Consider the following 21,657-nt stretch of genomic DNA (forward strand, 5'->3'; position numbering starts at 1 on the left):
CTGTATTCATCACTACTGTTCTATTTTCACCCAGTGGTATCATCATTTATATTACTGTATCCATTAGTTATATTACTGTATTCATCACTACTGTTCTATTTCCACCCAGTGGTATCATCAGTTATATTACTGTATTCATCAGTGATATTACTGTATACATCAGTTATAATACTGTAATCATTAATTATATTACGGTATTCATCAGTAATTTTACTGTATTCATCAGTTATGTTACTGTATTCATCACTGCTGCTCTATTTTCACACAGTGATATCAGTTATATTACTGTATCCATTAGTTATACTACTGTATTCATGACTACTGCTCTATTTTCACTCAGTGGTATCAGTTATATTTCTGTATTTGCCGGCTTGTCTGAAGAGGCCTCACGTGAGGATTGTGTTTCAGGTCATGTGGAGTGGCAGGTACGAGTGGGTCGCCAGGGCACGCATGCTCTGTCCCATCGGGGAGGGAGGTAAGGGGGTACCACATCTCCCTCTCAAACTGGACGCAATTTTGTTTCTTTCTTGTTAACGGAACTTGCTCATCCATTGATACACCCGTCCGGTTACCTCCTGCAGGTGTTCTTCTCGTATCAGGCGTAAAGCGTAATGGTGGGGTCTAACACGGGTCCTCGGGCGGAACAGCTGCCGTGGCACTTTGGCCCTGCGGCCAAGTGGCTGCGTGCACACCCTGAGGTTGAAGTTGCCCGAGTAGGTTTAGATCACAGGTACCTGTACGAGGAGGTCAGACAGGCAGGGAGTTCGGCGCCTGTAGTGGGCATCTCGGCAGTGGTCTAGGAGGGAGTGCAGGTGCGGGGCCTGGACAACAGGCTCAAGGACCTGAATTGGTTGAGCCTCCACAAGTGCTTGCCAGTACGTTCCATCATGTACCGGCATAGTTTGGCGCAATCCCCCACCTGTCCAAGATCCTCTTGTGGCAGGGAGGAGACTGTGCGCCATGTCTTTTGGGACTGTGCCTTTGCCGGAGTAGTATGGGCTAGGGCACGGGTGTTGTTAGGTTTGGTAAGAGGGGATTTTGTATTGACGTGGGCCAGGTTAGAGAGAGGTGTAGGGAGAGCGAGAGGGACGGATAGGGACAGGTTTCTGCTCTGGATTCTCATGAGTCTCTTTAAACGGGGGCTGTGGGAAGCCAGGCAGAACATGGTGAAGACAGGGAGAGATTGGGGGGTGGAAGGAATAGTGAGGAGGGTGGAAGAAGATTTGAGGGGGAAGATGAAGAGGGATGAGAGGAAGTGGGGGCAGCATGCTGCCCAGGAGAGGTGGAAGGGGTGTTTAGGGCTGGGTGTCATTTAGATTTGTAAGGGGATAGATTAGGGACGGGGAGATAGGGAAAGGTAGGATGACGGGGAGTGAAGATGCTCCCCTGAGGTTTTGCTTGGGTTTTTTGTTTAGTTAAATTAAAATACCATTATTGATGTATGAATGAAAACTATGAGTTGTAAAGAATGAATGGACCTCACAGCTCAGAATGTAATAAATTATTTTTTCTAAAAATAAAAAAATAGGGCTGTTTTGTTTTTTTCACGTTACGTTTAGTGGTTTGTATTGTTCGTTATTATCTTTATTAAAGATGAATCGAAATAACCACGCTGCATTTTGGTCCTCCTCTCCTTCGACGGAGGAAACAAGTGGGTATGTCATTTTAGGCAAAGAAAATGTTTTTAAAGTGGCAAATCCTTAAGAGGCTATTAGTAAACATCCTTGGTAGTAAAAATCATTGGGAGGTAGACTCCTTGGGAGGTAGACTCCTTGGGGGGGGCACTTGGGGGGGGCACTGTCTCCTGCTCTTCTCGAGGGAGCCAGGAGCATTAAGCACTCAAGCATCCATCAGTCCACACACCTGCCTTCCCCCGTCACACATGGATCATTGGACTCACATGGACTCAATTACTTGAGTAATTACCTTCCCTATATCTGTCTGTTCCCAAGCTCTGTTCCCTGCTTCGGGATTAATTGTCTCATGTCCGTGTTACCTCTGTTCTGACTCTGTTCCTGTCTTGTTTCCTTGTCTGTTCCCTAATAAATGTCTGATTCCACGTACCTGCTTCTCCTGTTTGTCGTCGGTCCTCACAGAATGTTATTTTGCGGAGGGTAGTATCTTGTATGTCCTTGTAAAAACAAAACGTTTATATCATTTTTTTAAAATTAAAGCTGAAAGATTCAGGAGCTTATTAACTTTGTGACATTCTCTCTATCTCTCGTTCTAATATCTTTCTTCCAGACTCTGAGTGTCATTCCTGACAGATCTCAGTTCTTTGAATATGAGTCTGTCTCTCTGAGCTGTGAGGTTCAGGGGAACTCGACTGGATGGAGAGTGATGAGGAACGCAGAGAGAGGAAACCTTTCAGAGTGTAGTACTGACTGGGGAAAACAACGGGGGTCTTCATGCAACGTGTCACTAACACCATCAGACAGTGGAGTGTACTGGTGTGAGTCTGGGTCTGGAGAACACAGCAATGCTGTCAACATCACAGTACATGGTATGTCCACAAACACCATCTACTAACATTATAGTGTTTAGTGATTCATCTGGTTTCAGATAGCTGATGTTATGTTTATATATGATGTTTATATATTATATACAGCTGGAGCTGTGATCCTGGAGAGACCTGTTTATATGTGATGTTTATATATTATATACAGCTGGAGCTGTGATCCTGGAGAGCCCTGTTTCTATATGATGTTTATATATTATATACAGCTGGAGCTGTGATCCTGGAGAGACCTGTTTATATATGATGTTTATATATTATATACAGCTGGAGCTGTGATCCTGGAGAGACCTGTTTATATATGATGTTTATATATTATATACAGCTGGTGCTGTGATCCTGGAGAGCCCTGTTTATATATGATGTTTATATATTATATACAGCTGGAGCTGTGATCCTGGAGAGCCCTGTTTATATATGATGTTTATATATTATATACAGCTGGATCTGTGATCCTGGAGAGCCCTGTTTATATATGATGTTTAAATATTATATACAGATGGAGCTGTGATCCTGGAGAGCCCTGCCCTTCCTGTGACTGAGGGAGATTCTGTGACTCTGCGCTGCAGATATCAGGGAACTCCTTCTGACCTCACAGCTGTTTTCTACAAAGATGGATCCCTCATCAGGGCTGAGTCTTCAGGAGAGATAACCATCCCTGCATTATCCAAGTCAGATGAAGGACTCTACAAGTGTTCCAGCTCGAAAGGAGAATCACCAGAGAGCTGGATGACTGTGACAGGTGAGAAGATGAGAAACCTTGACATTCAGATTATTTGGTTGTTCTTTACATTGTTAAATTTGAGACGTTATATTCATAATCATTTGTGTTCTTGTAATCTCGCTTGGTCATTAGACGCAATACATACACAGGTGTGTCCAAACTTTTGAATGGTACTGTATGTTTAAGATTATATTATTCTGATTGATTATAACTATTTACTGTTTCCTCTGGTGTTTTTCAAGCTGGGGGCTCTACCCCATCCTCCTCCCCTCCCTCCTCCCTCCCCCCCCTCTCTCCTCCTCCCTCTGTCTGTCTCTGGGTTGGTGGCTGCTCTCTCCATCTCTCTGATCATTCTACTGGTCCTGTTCTGCAAGAGGAACAAAGATGTAGCAGCTGAACGCAGAGATGTTACGTATGCTGACGTTAGAATCATACAGGAACCAGAACCCAGGAGAAGGAGAGGTACACACACACACACACACACACACACACACACAGTACAATGTTTTATGTCTTCAACCCGTTGTCTCGTCTCCTCCAGAGAAGTCTCCAGGAGCTGATCCAGTCTACTCTGCAGTGAAGACCTCCAACACCACAGGTAATGTAGTACTGTATAACACTATAACACCACAGGTACTGTAGTACTGTATGACACTATAACACCACAGGTACTGTAATACTGTATAACACTAACACCACAGGTACTGTAATACTGTATAACACTATAACACCACAGGTACTGTAATACTGTATGACACTACCACCACAGGTACTGTAGTACTGTAATACTGTATGACACTATAACACCACAGGTACTGTAATACTGTATAACACTATAACACCACAGGTACTGTAATACTGTATAACACTAGAACACCACAGGTACTGTAATACTGTATAACACTATAACACCACAGGTATTGTAATACTGTATAACACTATAACACCACTGGTACTGTAGTACTGTATGACACTATAACACCACAGGTACTGTAATACTGTATACCACTATAACACCACAGGTACTGTAATACTGTATGACACTAGAACACCACAGGTACTGTACTACTGTATAACACTAACACCACAGGTACTGTAATACTGTATGACACTATAACACCACAGGTACTGTAATACTGTATAACACTATAACACCACAGGTACTGTAATACTGTATAACACTAACACCACAGGTACTGTAATACTCTATAACACTATAACACCACAGGTACTGTAATACTGTATAACACTATAACACCACAGGTACTGTAATACTGTATAACACTATAACACCACAGGTACTGTAATACTGTATAACACTAGAACACCACAGGTACTGTAATACTGTATAACACTATAACACCACAGGTATTGTAATACTGTATAACACTATAACACCACTGGTACTGTAGTACTGTATGACACTATAACACCACAGGTACTGTAATACTGTATACCACTATAACACCACAGGTACTGTAATACTGTATGACACTAGAACACCACAGGTACTGTACTACTGTATAACACTAACACCACAGGTACTGTAATACTGTATGACACTATAACACCACAGGTACTGTAATACTGTATAACACTATAACACCACAGGTACTGTAATACTGTATAACACTAACACCACAGGTACTGTAATACTCTATAACACTATAACACCACAGGTACTGTAATACTGTATAACACTATAACACCACAGGTACTGTAATACTGTATAACACTATAACACCACTGGTACTGTAGTACTGTATGACACTATAACACCACAGGTACTGTAATACTGTATACCACTATAACACCACAGGTACTGTAATACTGTATGACACTAGAACACCACAGGTACTGTACTACTGTATAACACTAACACCACAGGTACTGTAATACTGTATGACACTATAACACCACAGGTACTGTAATACTGTATAACACTATAACACCACAGGTACTGTAATACTGTATAACACTAACACCACAGGTACTGTAATACTCTATAACACTATAACACCACAGGTACTGTAATACTGTATAACACTATAACACCACAGGTACTGTAATACTGTATAACACTATAACACCACAGGTACTGTAATACTGTATAACACTATAACACCACAGGTAATGTAGTACTGTATAACACTATAACACCACAGGTACTGTAGTACTGTATAACACTATAACACCACAGGTACTGTAATACTGTATAACACTATAACACCACAGGTACTGTAATACTGTATAACACCACAGGTACTGTAATACTATATAACACTCCTTCATACAGCTGGTCCAGTCTGTGTTAATGTGACTATCCTCTCTCAGCTGGTCCAGTCTGTGTTAAATCCACTCTCTCTCCTGTGTTTAGTTCCATTGTGGATCTGGTCCAATCTGTGTTAATATCCTCTCTCTCTCTCCTGTGTTTAGTTCCAGGTTGATCCGGTCCAGTCTGTGTTAATATCCTCTCTCTCTCCTGTGTTTAGTTCCAGGTGGATCTGGTCCAGTCTGTGTTAATATCATCTCTCTCTCTCCTGTGTTTAGTTCCAGGTGGATCTGTTCCAGTCTGTGTTAATATCCTCTCTCTCTCCTGTGTTTAGTTCCAGGTGGATCTGGTCCAGTCTGTGTTAATATCTTCTCTCTCTCCTGTGTTTAGTTCCAGGTGGATCCGGTCCAGTCTGTATTAATATCCTCTCTCTCACCTGTGTTTAGTTCCAGGTGGATCTGGACCAGTCTGTGTTGATATCCTTTCTCTCTCTCTTGTGTTTAGTTCCAGGTGGATCTGGTCCACTCTGTGTTAAAACCTCTTGAAACTCCCCATCCCGGATCCGGGATCGTGACTAAAGCCTCAGGCTCATTAGCATAACGCAACGTTAACGATTTCTGAAAATCGCAAATAAAATGAAAATATAGGCCTGCTCTCAAGCTTAGCCTTTTCTTAACAACACTGTCATCTCAGATTTTCAAAATATGCTTTTGAACCATAGCAATTGACTAATGTGTGTAAGAGTATGCTAAGCTAGCTTAGCATTTTGAGTAGCATTTAGCACGCAACATTTTCACAAAAACCAGATAACCAAATAAATAAAATCATTTACCTTTGAAGAGCTTCGGATGTTTTCAATGAGGAGACTCTCAGTTACATACCAAATGCGCAGTTTTTCCTGAAAGCGTCTGTGTGTAGGAGAAATCGTTCCGTTTTGTACATCACATTTGGCTACCGAAACGAACCGAAAATTCAGTCACCTACAACGTCAAACTTTTTCTGAATTAACTCCATAATATCGACCGAAACATGGCAAACGTTGTTTGGAATCATTCCTCAAGGTGTTTTTTCACATATCTCTTCATTGATATATCGTTCGTGGAAGCCTGCATTCTCCTCTGAATTCTGTGGAAAAATACTTGCAGCTGACTTTTGCGCACCAATTTCGGCGCAGGACACCGGGCGGACACCTGGTAAATGTGGTCTCTTATGGTCAATCTTCCAATGATATGCCTACAAATACGTCACAATGCTGCAGACACCTTGGGGAAACGACAGAAAGGGCAGACTTACTCCTCTCGCATTCACAGCCATATAAGGAGACAATGGAAAACAGAGCCTCAAAAATCCTGCTCATTTCCTGGATGCCGTCTCATCTTGGTTTTGCCTGAAGCTCACGTTCTAGGGCACGCACAGAAAATATCTTTGCAGTTCTGGACACGTCAGAGTGTTTTCTTTCGAAAGCTATAAATTATATGCATATTCGAGCATCTTTTTGTGACAAAATATCTTGTTTAAAACGGGAACGTTTTTCATCCAAAAATGAAATTGCGCCCCTAGAGTTTCAACAGGTTAATATCCTCTCTCTCTCCCTGTGTTTAGTTCCAGGTGGATCTGGTCCAGTCTGTGTTAATATCCTCTCTCTCTCTCTCCTGTGTTTAGTTGCAGGTGGATCTGGTCCAGTCTGTGTTAATATCCTCTCTCTCTCTCTCCTGTGTTTAGTTGCAGGTGGATCTGGTCCAGTCCGTGTTAATATCCTCTCTCTCTCCTGTGTTTAGTTCCAGGTGGATCTGGTCCAGTCTGTGTTAATATCCTCTCTCTCTCTCCTGTGTTTAGTTGCAGGTGGATCTGGTCCAGTCTGTGTTAAAATCCTCTCTCTCTCCTGTGTTTAGTTGCAGGTGGATCTGGTCCAGTCTGTGTTAATATCCTCTCTCTCTCCTGTGTTTAGTTCCAGGTGGATCTGGTCCAGTCTGTGTTAATATCCTCTCTCTCTCCTGTGTTTAGTTCCAGGTGGACCTGGTCCAGTCTGTGTTAATATCCTCTCTCTCTCCTGTGTTTAGTTCCAGGTGGATCTGTTCCAGTCTGTTAATATGCTCTCTCTCTCCTGTGTTTAGTTCCAGGTGGATCTGGTCCAGTCTGTGTTAATATCCTCTCTCTCTCCTGTGTTTAGTTGCAGGTGGATCTGGTCCAGTCTGTGTTAATATCCTCTCTCTCCTGTGTTTAGTTCCAGGTGGATCTGGTCCAGTCTGTGTTAATATCCTCTCTCTCTCCTGTGTTTAGTTCCAGGTGGATCTGGTCCAGTCTGTGTTAATATCCTCCCTCTCTCCTGTGTTTAGTTCCAGGTGGATCTGGTCCAGTCTGTGTTAATATCCTCTCTCTCTCCTGTGTTTAGTTCCAGGTGGATCTGGTCCAGGTGATGTGACCTATGCTGACATCAACCACACTGTTAAGAGACAACACAACAGGAGGAGAGGTAGGAAGAAGGAGAGACCATCAACACTCCCCTCATCTTTCTGGAGTAAATCATATGACCATCAACACTCCCCTCATCTTTCTGGAGTAAATCATATGTATTTACTGTGTTTTTAACAATAGTTGTATGTATCTCACGAGTTGTGACCTGTTTATGTGTTTCTTTCAGAGAACGTTGTTCCAGACCCTGTCTACTCGGCAGTGAAGACAGACAGACAGACAGACAGAGAGACAGGTCAGTAGGTCGTTCCAGACCCTGTCTACTCAGCAGTGAAGACAGACAGAGATACAGGTCAGTAGGTCGTTCCAGACCCCGTCTACTCAGCAGTGAAGACAGACAGACAGAGATACAGGTCAGAAGGTCGTTCCAGACCCTGTCTACTCAGCAGTGAAGACAGACAGACAGAGATACAGGTCAGAAGGTCGTTCCAGACCCTGTCTACTCAGCAGTGAAGACAGACAGACAGAGATACAGGTCAGTAGGTCGTTCCAGACCCTGTCTACTCAGCAGTGAAGACAGACAGACAGAGATACAGGTCAGTAGGTCGTTCCAGACCCTGTCTACTCAGCAGTGAAGACAGACAGACAGAGATACAGGTCAGTAGGTTGTTCCAGACCCTGTCTACTCAGCAGTGAAGACAGACAGAGATACAGGTCAGTAGGTCGTTCCAGACCCTGTCTACTCAGCAGTGAAGACAGACAGACAAAGATACAGGTCAGAAGGTCATTCCAGACCCTGTCTACTCAGCAGTGAAGACAGACAGACAAAGATACAGGTCAGTAGGTCATTCCAGACCCTGTCTACTCAGCAGTGAAGACAGACAGACAAAGATACAGGTCAGTAGGTCATTCCAGACCCCGTCTACTCAGCAGTGAAGACAGACAGACAGACAGACAGACAGACAGACAGACAGACAGACAGACAGACAGACAGACAGACAGAGATACAGGTCAGTAGGTCGTTCAGACCCTGTCTACTCAGCAGTGAAGACAGACAGACAAAGATACAGGTCAGTAGGTCATTCCAGACCCCGTCTACTCAGCAGTGAAGACAGACAGACAGACAGACAGACAGACAGACAGACAGACAGACAGACAGACAGACAGACAGACAGAGATACAGGTCAGTAGGTCGTTCAGACCCTGTCTACTCAGCAGTGAAGACAGACAGACAGAGATACAGACAGACAGACAGAGATACAGGTCAGTAGGTCATTCCAGACCCCGTCTACTCAGCAGTGAAGACAGACAGACAGACAGACAGAGATACAGGTCAGTAGGTCGTTCCAGACCCTGTCTACTCAGCAGTGAAGACAGACAGACAGAGATACAGGTCAGTAGGTCATTCCAGACCCTGTCTACTCAGCAGTGAAGACAGACAGACAGAGATACAGGTCAGAAGGTCGTTCCAGACCCTGTCTACTCAGCAGTGAAGACAGACAGACAGACAGACAGACAGACAGACAGACAGACAGACAGACAGACAGACAGGTCAGAAGGTATTTCTAGACCCTGTCTACTCAGCAGTGAAGACAGACAGACAGACAGGTCAGAAGGTATTTCCAGACAATGTCTACTCAGCAGTGAAGACAGACAGACAGACAGACAGACAGACAGACAGACAGACAGACAGACAGACAGACAGACAGACAGGTCTTTAGGTCGTTCCAGACCCTGTCTACTCAGCAGTGAAGACAGACAGACAGACAGACAGACAGACAGACAGACAGACAGACAGACAGACAGGTCAGAAGGTATTTCCAGACCCTGTCTACTCGGCAGTGAAGACAGACAGACAGACAGACAGACAGACAGACAGACAGACAGACAGACAGACAGGTCAGAAGGTATTTCCAGACCCTGTCTACTCAGCAGTGAAGACAGACAGACAGACAGACAGGTCAGAAGGTATTTCCAGACCCTGTCTACTCGGCAGTGAAGACAGACAGACAGACAGACAGACAGACAGAGAGACAGGTCAGTAGGTCGTTCCAGACCCTGTCTACTCGGCAGTGAAGACAGACAGACAGAGAGACAGGTCAGTAGGTCGTTCCAGACCCTGTCTACTCAGCAGTGAAGACAGACAGACAGAGATACAGGTCAGTAGGTCGTTTCCAGACCCTGTCTACTCGGCAGTGAAGACAGACAGACAGACAGACAGAGAGACAGGTCAGTAGGTCGTTCCAGACCCTGTCTACTCGGCAGTGAAGACAGACAGACAGACAGACAGACAGGTCAGAAGGTCGTTCCAGACCCTGTCTACTCGGCAGTGAAGACAGACAGACAGAGATACAGGTCAGTAGGTCATTCCAGACCCTGTCTACTCGGCAGTGAAGACAGACAGACAGACAGACAGACAGACAGACAGGTCAGTAGGTTGTTCCAGACCCTGTCTACTCAGCAGTGAAGACAGACAGACAAAGATACAGGTCAGTAGGTCATTCCAGACCCTGTCTACTCAGCAGTGAAGACAGACAGACAAAGATACAGGTCAGTAGGTCATTCCAGACCCCGTCTACTCAGCAGTGAAGACAGACAGACAGACAGACAGACAGACAGACAGACAGACAGACAGACAGACAGACAGACAGAGATACAGGTCAGTAGGTCGTTCCAGACCCTGTCTACTCAGCAGTGAAGACAGACAGACAAAGATACAGGTCAGTAGGTCATTCCAGACCCCGTCTACTCAGCAGTGAAGACAGACAGACAGACAGACAGACAGACAGACAGACAGACAGACAGACAGACAGACAGACAGACAGAGATACAGGTCAGTAGGTCGTTCCAGACCCTGTCTACTCAGCAGTGAAGACAGACAGACAGAGATACAGACAGACAGACAGAGATACAGGTCAGTAGGTCATTCCAGACCCCGTCTACTCAGCAGTGAAGACAGACAGACAGACAGACAGAGATACAGGTCAGTAGGTCGTTCCAGACCCTGTCTACTCAGCAGTGAAGACAGACAGACAGAGATACAGGTCAGTAGGTCATTCCAGACCCTGTCTACTCAGCAGTGAAGACAGACAGACAGAGATACAGGTCAGAAGGTCGTTCCAGACCCTGTCTACTCAGCAGTGAAGACAGACAGACAGACAGACAGACAGACAGACAGACAGACAGACAGACAGACAGGTCAGAAGGTATTTCTAGACCCTGTCTACTCAGCAGTGAAGACAGACAGACAGACAGGTCAGAAGGTATTTCCAGACAATGTCTACTCAGCAGTGAAGACAGACAGACAGACAGACAGACAGACAGACAGACAGACAGACAGACAGACAGACAGACAGGTCTTTAGGTCGTTCAGACCCTGTCTACTCAGCAGTGAAGACAGACAGACAGACAGACAGACAGACAGACAGACAGACAGACAGACAGACAGGTCAGAAGGTATTTCCAGACCCTGTCTACTCGGCAGTGAAGACAGACAGACAGACAGACAGACAGACAGACAGACAGACAGACAGACAGACAGGTCAGAAGGTATTTCCAGACCCTGTCTACTCAGCAGTGAAGACAGACAGACAGACAGACAGGTCAGAAGGTATTTCCAGACCCTGTCTACTCGGCAGTGAAGACAGACAGACAGACAGACAGACAGACAGAGAGACAGGTCAGTAGGTCGTTCCAGACCCTGTCTACTCGGCAGTGAAGACAGACAGACAGAGAGACAGGTCAGTAGGTCGTTCCAGACCCTGTCTACTCAGCAGTGAAGACAGACAGACAGAGATACAGGTCAGTAGGTCGTTCCAGACCCTGTCTACTCGGCAGTGAAGACAGACAGACAGACAGACAGAGAGACAGGTCAGTAGGTCGTTCCAGACCCTGTCTACTCGGCAGTGAAGACAGACAGACAGACAGACAGACAGGTCAGAAGGTCGTTCCAGACCCTGTCTACTCGGCAGTGAAGACAGACAGACAGAGATACAGGTCAGTAGGTCATTCCAGACCCTGTCTACTCGGCAGTGAAGACAGACAGACAGACAGACAGACAGACAGACAGACAGGTCAGTAGGTTGTTCCAGACCCTGTCTACTCAGCAGTGAAGACAGACAGACAGAGATACAGGTCAGTAGGTCATTCCAGACCCTGTCTACTCGGCAGTGAAGACAGACAGACAGAGAGACAGGTCAGTAGGTCGTTCCAGACCCTGTCTACTCAGCTGTGAAGACAGACCGAGATACAGGTCAGTAGGTCGTTCCAGACCCTGTCTACTCAGCAGTGAAGACAGACAGACAGAGATACAGGTCAGAAGGTCGTTCCAGACCCTGTCTACTCAGCAGTGAAGACAGACAGACAGAGATACAGGTCAGTAGGTCGTTCCAGACCCCGTCTACTCAGCTGTGAAGACAGACAGAGATACAGGTCAGACAGACACAGACAGACAGACAGACAGGTCAGTCTCAATGATGATGATGAAAAGAAGAGATCACGGCAGCCATTTTGTGCCAGAGTGCTCAGCAAGACCCATTTAGTTTCTGTGCATAATGTAGAGAATCATTGTACCATCAAAACCACTGTGAAATATATTTTCTAGATCCAAAAATATTGTTGTTTCAGCTGTTTCTGAAAAGGCAACAACAAAACATAAGAGAACGTATATCACATAGACCAGATCCACTGCTACTAAGACCTGCTTTAACTTTTTAATTACAGATCTATAAGAGACATTTCTATGTGCATTTTGTCAGGTCGCCACAAAAATAAAATATTGCCAGTTTAACTAATTAAACCTATGTGTCCTATAGGTAGAGCTGTATCTGGATCCAGGGAAGTAATGTACAGACTGAGGTAGGTCCAGATCACTGTATCACTAACCCTAATGTACAGACTGAGGTAGGTCCAGATCACTGTATCACTAACCCTAATGTACAGACTGAGGTAGGTCCAGATCACTGTATCACTAACCCTAATGTACAGACTGAGGTAGGTCCAGATCACTGTATCACTAACCCTAATGTACAGACTGAGGTAGGTCCAGATCACTGTATCACTAACCCTAATGTACAGACTGAGGTAGGTCCAGATCACTGTATCACTAACCCTAATGTACAGACTGAGGTAGGTCCAGATCACTGTATCACTAACCCTAATGTACAGACTGAGGTAGGTCCAGATCACTGTATCACTAACCCTAATGGACAGACTGAGGTAGGTCCAGATCACTGTATCACTAACCCTAATGTACAGACTGAGGTAGGTCCAGATCACTGTATCACTAACCCTAATGTTCAGACTGAGGTAGGTCCAGATCACTGTATCACTAACCCTAATGTAGAGACTGAGGTAGGTCCAGATCACTGTATCACTAACCCTAATGTACAGACTGAGGTAGGTCCAGATCACAAATTAAATAACTCTAATGTACAGACTGAGGTAGGTCCAGATCACTGTATCACTAACCCTAATGTACAGACTGAGGTAGGTCCAGATCACTGTATCACTAACCCTAATGTACAGACTGAGGTAGGTCCAGATCACAGTATCACTAACCTAATGTACAGACTGAGGTAGGTCCAGATCACTGTATCACTAACCCTAATGTACAGACTGAGGTAGGTCCAGATCACTGTATCACTAACCCTAATGTACAGACTGAGGTAGGTCCAGATCACTGTATCACTAACCCTAATGTACAGACTGAGGTAGGTCCAGATCACTGTATCACTAACCCTAATGTACAGACTGAGGTAGGTCCAGATCACTGTGTCACTAACCCTAATGTACAGACTGAGGTAGGTCCAGATCACTGTATCACTAACCCTAATGTACAGACTGAGGTAGGTCCAGATCACTGTATCACTAACCCTAATGTACAGACTGAGGTAGGTCCAGATCACTGTATCACTAACCCTAATGCACAGACTGAGGTAGGTCCAGATAACATATTAACTAACCCTAATGTACAGACTGAGGTAGGTCCAGATCACTGTATCACTAACCCTAATGTACAGACTGAGGTAGGTCCAGATCACTGTATCACTAACCCTAATGTACAGACTGAGGTAGGTCCAGATAACATATTAACTAACCCTAATGTACAGACTGAGGTAGGTCCAGATCACTGTGTCACTAACCCTAATGTACAGACTGAGGTAGGTCCAGATCACTGTGTCACTAACCCTAATGTACAGACTGAGGTAGGTCCAGATCAATGTATCACTAACCCTAATGTACAGACTGAGGTAGGTCCAGATCACTGTATCACTAACCCTAATGTAGATACTGAGGTAGGTCCAGATCACTGTATCACTAACCCTAATGTACAGACTGAGGTAGGTCCAGATAACATATTCACTAACCCTAATGTACAGACTGAGGTAGGTCCAGATCACTGTATCACTAACCCTAATGTACAGACTGAGGTAGGACCAGATCACTGTATCACTAACCCTAATGTACAGACTGAGGTAGGTCCAGATCACTGTATCACTAACCCTAATGTACAGACTGAGGTAGGTCCAGATCACTGTATCACTAACCCTAATGTACAGACTGAGGTTGGTCCAGATCACTGTATCACTAACCCTAATGTACAGACTGAGGTAGGTCCAGATCACTGTATCACTAACCCTAATGTACAGACTGAGGTAGGTCCAGATCACTGTGTCACTAACCCTAATGTACAGACTGAGGTAGGTCCAGATCACTGTATCACTAACCCTAATGGACAGACTGAGGTAGGTCCAGATCACTGTGTCACTAACCCTAATGTACAGACTGAGGTAGAGATCACATATCACTAACCCTAATGTACAGGTCCAGATCACTAACCCTAATGTACAGACTGAGGTAGGTCCAGATCACTGTATCACTAACCCTAATGTACAGACTGAGGTAGGTCCAGATCACTGTATCACTAACCCTAATGTACAGACTGAGGTAGGTCCAGATCACTGTATCACTAACCCTAATGTACAGACTGAGGTAGGTCCAGATCACTGTATCACTAACCCTAATGTACAGACTGAGGTAGGTCCAGATCACTGTATCACTAACCCTAATGTACATACTGAGGTAGGTCCAGATCACTGTATCACTAACCCTAATGTACAGACTGAGGTAGGTCCAGATCACTGTATCACTAACCCTAATGTACAGACTGAGGTAGGTCCAGATCACTGTATCACTAACCCTAATGTTCAGACTGATGTAGGTCCAGATCACTGTATCACTAACCCTAATGTACAGACTGAGGTAGGTCCAGATCACTGTATCACTAACCCTAATGTACAGACTGAGGTAGGTCCAGATCACTGTATCACTAACCCTAATGTACAGACTGAGGTAGGTCCAGATCACTGTATCACTAACCCTAATGTACAGACTGAGGTAGGTCCAGATCACTGTATCACTAACCCTAATGTACAGACTGAGGTAGGTCCAGATCACTGTATCACTAACCCTAATGTACAGACTGAGGTAGGTCCAGATCACTGTATCAATACCCCTAATGTACAGACTGAGGTAGGTCCAGATCACTGTATCACTAACCCTAATGTACAGACTGAGGTAGGTCCAGATCACTGTATCAATACCCCTAATGTACAGACTGAGGTAGGTCCAGATCACTGTATCACTAACCCTAATGTACAGACTGAGGTAGGCCCAGATCACTGTATCACTAACCCTAATGTACAGACTGATGTAGGTCCAGATCACTGTATCACTAACCCTAATGTACAGACTGAGGTAGGTCCAGATCACTGTATCACTAACCCTAATGTACAGACTGAGGTAGGTCCAGATCACTGTATCACTAACCCTAATGTACAGACTGAGGTAGGTCCAGATAACATATTAACTAACCCTAATGTATCGACTGGGTTAGGTCCAGATAACTGTATCACTAACCCTAATGTACAGACTGAGGTAGGTCCAGATCACTGTATCACTAACCCTAATGTACAGACTGAGGTAGGTCCAGATCACTGTATCACTAACCCTAATGTACAGACTGAGGTAGGTCCAGATCACTGTATCACTAACCCTAATGGACAGACTGAGGTAGGTCCAGATCACTGTATCACTAACCCTAATGTACAGACTGAGGTAGGTCCAGATCACTGTATCACTAACCCTAATGTACAGACTGAGGTAGGTCCAGATCACTGTATCACTAACCCTAATGGACAGACTGAGGTAGGTCCAGATCACTGTGTCACTAACCCTAATGTACAGACTGAGGTAGGTCCAGATCACTGTATCACTAACCCTAATGTACAGACTGAGGTAGGTCCAGATCACTGTGTCACTAACCCTAATGTACAGACTGAGGTAGGTCCAGATCACTGTATCACTAACCCTAATGTACAGACTGAGGTAGGTCCAGATCACTGTATCACTAACCCTAATGTACAGACTGAGGTAGGTCCAGATCACTGTATCACTAACCCTAATGTACAGACTGAGGTAGGTCCAGATCACTGTGTCACTAACCCTAATGTACAGACTGAGGTAGGTCCAGATCACTGTATCACTAACCCTAATGTACAGACTGAGGTAGGTCCAGATCACTGTATCACTAACCCTAATGTACAGACTGAGGTAGGGCCAGATCACTGTATCACTAACCCTAATGTACAGACTGAGGTAGGTCCAGATCACAGTATCACTAACCCTAATGTACAGACTGAGGTAGGTCCAGATCACTGTGTCACTAACCCTAATGTACAGACTGAGGTAGGTCCAGATCACTGTATCACTAACCCTAATGTACAGACTGAGGTAGGTCCAGATCACTGTATCACTAACCCTAATGTACAGACTGATGTAGGTCCAGATCACTGTCTCACTAACCCTAATGTACAGGCTGAGGTAGGTCCAGATCACTGTATCACTAATTCTAATGGACAGACTGAGGTAGGTCCAGATCACTGTATCACTAACCCTAATGTACAGACTGAGGTAGGTCCAGATCACTGTATCACTAACCCTAATGTACAGACTGAGGTAGGTCCAGATCACTGTATCACTAACCCTAATGTACAGACTGTGGTAGGTCCAGATCACTGTATCACTAACCCTAATGTACAGACTGAGGTAGGTCCAGATCACTGTATCACTAACCCTAATGTACAGACTGAGGTAGGTCCAGATCACTGTATCACTAACCCTAATGTACAGACTGAGGTAGGTCCAGATCACTGTATCACTAACGCTAATGTACAGACTGAGGTAGGTCCAGATCACTGTATCACTAACCCTAATGGACAGACTGATGTAGGTCCAGATCACTGTATCACTAACCCTAATGTACAGACTGAGGTAGGTCCAGATCACTGTATCACTAACGCTAATGTACAGACTGATGTAGGTCCAGATCACTGTATCACTAACCCTAATGGACAGACTGAGGTAGGTCCAGATCACTGTATCACTAACCCTAATGGACAGACTGAGGTAGGTCCAGATCACTGTATCACTAACCCTAATGGACAGACTGAGGTAGGTCCAGATCACTGTATCACTAACCCTAATGTACAGACTGAGGTAGGTCCAGATCACAGTATCACTAACCCTAATGTACAGACTGAGGTAGGTCCAGATCACTGTGTCACTAACCCTAATGTACAGACTGAGGTAGGTCCAGATCACTGTATCAATACCCCTAATGTACAGACTGAGGTAGGTCCAGATCACTGTATCACTAACCCTAATGTACAGACTGAGGTAGGTCCAGATCACTGTATCACTAACCCTAATGTACAGACTGAGGTAGGTCCAGATCACTGTATCACTAACCCTAATGTACAGACTGATGTAGGTCCAGATCACTGTATCACTAACCCTAATGTACAGCCTGAGGTAGGTCCAGATCACTGTATCACTAACCCTAATGTACAGACTGAGGTAGGTCCAGATCACTGTATCACTAACCCTAATGTACAGACTGAGGTAGGTCCAGATCACTGTATCACTAACCCTAATGTACAGACTGAGGTAGGTCCAGATCACTGTATCACTAACCCTAATGTACAGACTGAGGTAGGTCCAGATAACATATTAACTAACCCTAATGTACAGACTGGGGTTGGTCCAGATCACTGTATCACTAACCCTAATGTACTGACTGAGGTAGGTCCAGATCACAGTATCAATACCCCTAATGTACAGACTGAGGTAGGTCCAGATCACTGTATCACTAACCCTAATGTACAGACTGAGGTAGGTCCAGATCACTGTGTCACTAACCCTAATGTACAGACTGAGGTAGGTCCAGATCACTGTGTCACTAACCCTAATGTACAGACTGAGGTAGGTCCAGATCACTGTATCACTAACCCTAATGTACAGACTGAGGTAGGTCCAGATAACAGTATCACTAACCCTAATATACAGACTGAGGTAGGTCCAGATCACTGTATCACTAACCCTAATGTACAGACTGAGGTAGGTCCAGATCACTGTATCACTAACCCTAATGTACAGACTGAGGTAGGTCCAGATCACTGTATCACTAACCCTAATGTACAGACTGAGGTAGGTCCAGATCACTGTATCACTAACCCTAATGTACAGACTGAGGTAGGTCCAGATCACTGTATCACTACCCCTAATGTACAGACTGAGGTAGGTCCAGATCACTGTATCACTAACCCTAATGTACAGACTGAGGTAGGTCCAGATCACTGTATCACTAACCCTAATGTACAGACTGAGGTAGGTCCAGATCACTGTATCACTACCCCTAATGTACAGACTGAGGTAGGTCCAGATCACTGTATCACTAACCCTAATGTACAGACTGAGGTAGGTCCAGATCACTGTATCACTAACCCTAATGTACAGACTGAGGTAGGTCCAGATCACTGTATCACTACCCCTAATGTACAGACTGAGGTAGGTCCAGATCACTGTATCACTAACCCTAATGTACAGACTGAGGTAGGTCCAGATAACAGTATCACTAACCCTAATGTACAGACTGAGGTAGGTCCAGATCACTGTATCACTAACCCTAATGTACAGACTGAGGTAGGTCCAGATCACTGTATCACTAACCCTAATGTACAGACTGAGGTAGGGCCAGATCACTGTATCACTAACCCTAATGTACAGACTGAGGTAGGTCCAGATCACTGTATCACTAACCCTAATGTACAGACTGAGGTAGGTCCAGATCACTGTATCACTAACCCTAATGTACAGACTGAGGTAGGTCCAGATCACTGTATCACTAACCCTAATGTACAGACTGAGGTAGGTCCAGATCACTGTATCACTAACCCTAATGTACAGACTGATGTGGTCCAGATCACTGTATCACTAACCCTAATGTACAGACTGAGGTAGGTCCAGATCACTGTATCACTAACGCTAATGTACAGACTGATGTAGGTCCAGATCACTGTATCACTAACCCTAATGGACAGACTGAGGTAGGTCCAGATCACTGTATCACTAACCCTAATGGACAGACTGAGGTAGGTCCAGATCACTGTATCACTAACCCTAATGGACAGACTGAGGTAGGTCCAGATCACTGTATCACTAACCCTAATGTACAGACTGAGGTAGGTCCAGATCACAGTATCACTAACCCTAATGTACAGACTGAGGTAGGTCCAGATCACTGTGTCACTAACCCTAATGTACAGACTGAGGTAGGTCCAGATCACTGTATCAATACCCCTAATGTACAGACTGAGGTAGGTCCAGATCACTGTATCACTAACCCTAATGTACAGACTGAGGTAGGTCCAGATCACTGTATCACTAACCCTAATGTACAGACTGAGGTAGGTCCAGATCACTGTATCACTAACCCTAATGTACAGACTGATGTAGGTCCAGATCACTGTATCACTAACCCTAATGTACAGCCTGAGGTAGGTCCAGATCACTGTATCACTAACCCTAATGTACAGACTGAGGTAGGTCCAGATCACTGTATCACTAACCCTAATGTACAGACTGAGGTAGGTCCAGATCACTGTATCACTAACCCTAATGTACAGACTGAGGTAGGTCCAGATCACTGTATCACTAACCCTAATGTACAGACTGAGGTAGGTCCAGATAACATATTAACTAACCCTAATGTACAGACTGGGGTTGGTCCAGATCACTGTATCACTAACCCTAATGTACTGACTGAGGTAGGTCCAGATCACAGTATCAATACCCCTAATGTACAGACTGAGGTAGGTCCAGATCACTGTATCACTAACCCTAATGTACAGACTGAGGTAGGTCCAGATCACTGTGTCACTAACCCTAATGTACAGACTGAGGTAGGTCCAGATCACTGTGTCACTAACCCTAATGTACAGACTGAGGTAGGTCCAGATCACTGTATCACTAACCCTAATGTACAGACTGAGGTAGGTCCAGATAACAGTATCACTAACCCTAATATACAGACTGAGGTAGGTCCAGATCACTGTATCACTAACCCTAATGTACAGACTGAGGTAGGTCCAGATCACTGTATCACTAACCCTAATGTACAGACTGAGGTAGGTCCAGATCACTGTATCACTAACCCTAATGTACAGACTGAGGTAGGTCCAGATCACTGTATCACTAACCCTAATGTACAGACTGAGGTAGGTCCAGATCACTGTATCACTAACCCTAATGTACAGACTGAGGTAGGTCCAGATCACTGTATCACTAACCCTAATGTACAGACTGAGATCCAGATCACTGTATCACTAACCTAATGTACAGACTGAGGTAGGTCCAGATCACTGTATCACTACCCCTAATGTACAGACTGAGGTAGGTCCAGATCACTGTATCACTAACCCTAATGTACAGACTGAGGTAGGTCCAGATCACTGTATCACTAACCCTAATGTACAGACTGAGGTAGGTCCAGATCACTGTATCACTACCCCTAATGTACAGACTGAGGTAGGTCCAGATCACTGTATCACTAACCCTAATGTACAGACTGAGGTAGGTCCAGATAACTGTATCACTAACCCTAATGTACAGACTGAGGTAGGTCCAGATCACTGTATCACTAACCCTAATGTACAGACTGAGGTAGGTCCAGATCACTGTATCACTAACCCTAATGTACAGACTGAGGTAGGGCCAGATCACTGTATCACTAACCCTAATGTACAGACTGAGGTAGGTCCAGATCACTGTATCACTAACCCTAATGTACAGACTGAGGTAGGTCCAGATCACTGTATCACTAACCCTAATGTACAGACTGAGGTAGGTCCAGATCACTGTATCACTAACCCTAATGTACAGACTGAGGTAGGTCCAGATCACTGTATCACTAACCCTAATGTACAGACTGAGGTAGGTCCAGATCACTGTATCACTAACCCTAATGTACAGACTGAGGTAGGTCCAGATCACTGTATCACTACCCCTAATGTACAGACTGAGGTAGGTCCAGATCACTGTATCACTAACCCTAATGTACAGACTGAGGTAGGTCCAGATCACTGTATCACTAACCCTAATGTACAGACTGAGGTAGGTCCAGATCACTGTATCACTAACCCTAATGTACAGACTGAGGTAGGTCCAGATCACTGTGTCACTAACCCTAATGTACAGACTGAGGTAGGTCCAGATCACTGTGTCACTAACCCTAATGTACAGACTGAGGTAGGTCCAGATCACTGTATCACTAACCCTAATGTACAGACTGAGGTAGGTCCAGATAACAGTATCACTAACCCTAATATACAGACT

The 21,657-nt window shown here is 44.7% G+C and overlaps 1 protein-coding gene across 1 annotated transcript; it reads left to right on the forward strand.

Moving 5' to 3' along the window:
• The first annotated feature begins 411 nt into the window (after positions 1–411).
• LOC135532117 (high affinity immunoglobulin gamma Fc receptor I-like) lies at positions 412–5,922 on the forward strand. Its single transcript, XM_064959742.1, has 6 exons — positions 412–483; positions 2,245–2,503; positions 3,015–3,257; positions 3,482–3,701; positions 3,781–3,837; positions 5,902–5,922. The coding sequence occupies exons 1-4, from the start codon at positions 412–414 to the stop codon at positions 3,634–3,636; spliced, it is 729 nt and encodes a 242-aa protein (XP_064815814.1). The 3' UTR covers positions 3,637–3,701; positions 3,781–3,837; positions 5,902–5,922.
• Positions 5,923–21,657: the final 15,735 nt, after the last annotated feature.

Source organism: Oncorhynchus masou, unplaced genomic scaffold (genome assembly GCF_036934945.1).
Source record: "Oncorhynchus masou masou isolate Uvic2021 unplaced genomic scaffold, UVic_Omas_1.1 unplaced_scaffold_1733, whole genome shotgun sequence".
Classification (NCBI taxonomy): Eukaryota; Metazoa; Chordata; class Actinopteri; order Salmoniformes; family Salmonidae; genus Oncorhynchus; species Oncorhynchus masou.

Coding starts and splice junctions, on each gene's coding strand:
- LOC135532117 (XM_064959742.1), top strand. CDS start 412: ATGTGGAGTGGCAGGTACGAGTGGGTCGCCAGGGCACGCATGCTCTGT. Junction 2,504..3,014: donor TGTCAACATCACAGTACATG/GTATGTCCACAA, acceptor TATTATATACAG/ATGGAGCTGTGATCCTGGAG. Junction 3,258..3,481: donor GAGCTGGATGACTGTGACAG/GTGAGAAGATGA, acceptor GTGTTTTTCAAG/CTGGGGGCTCTACCCCATCC.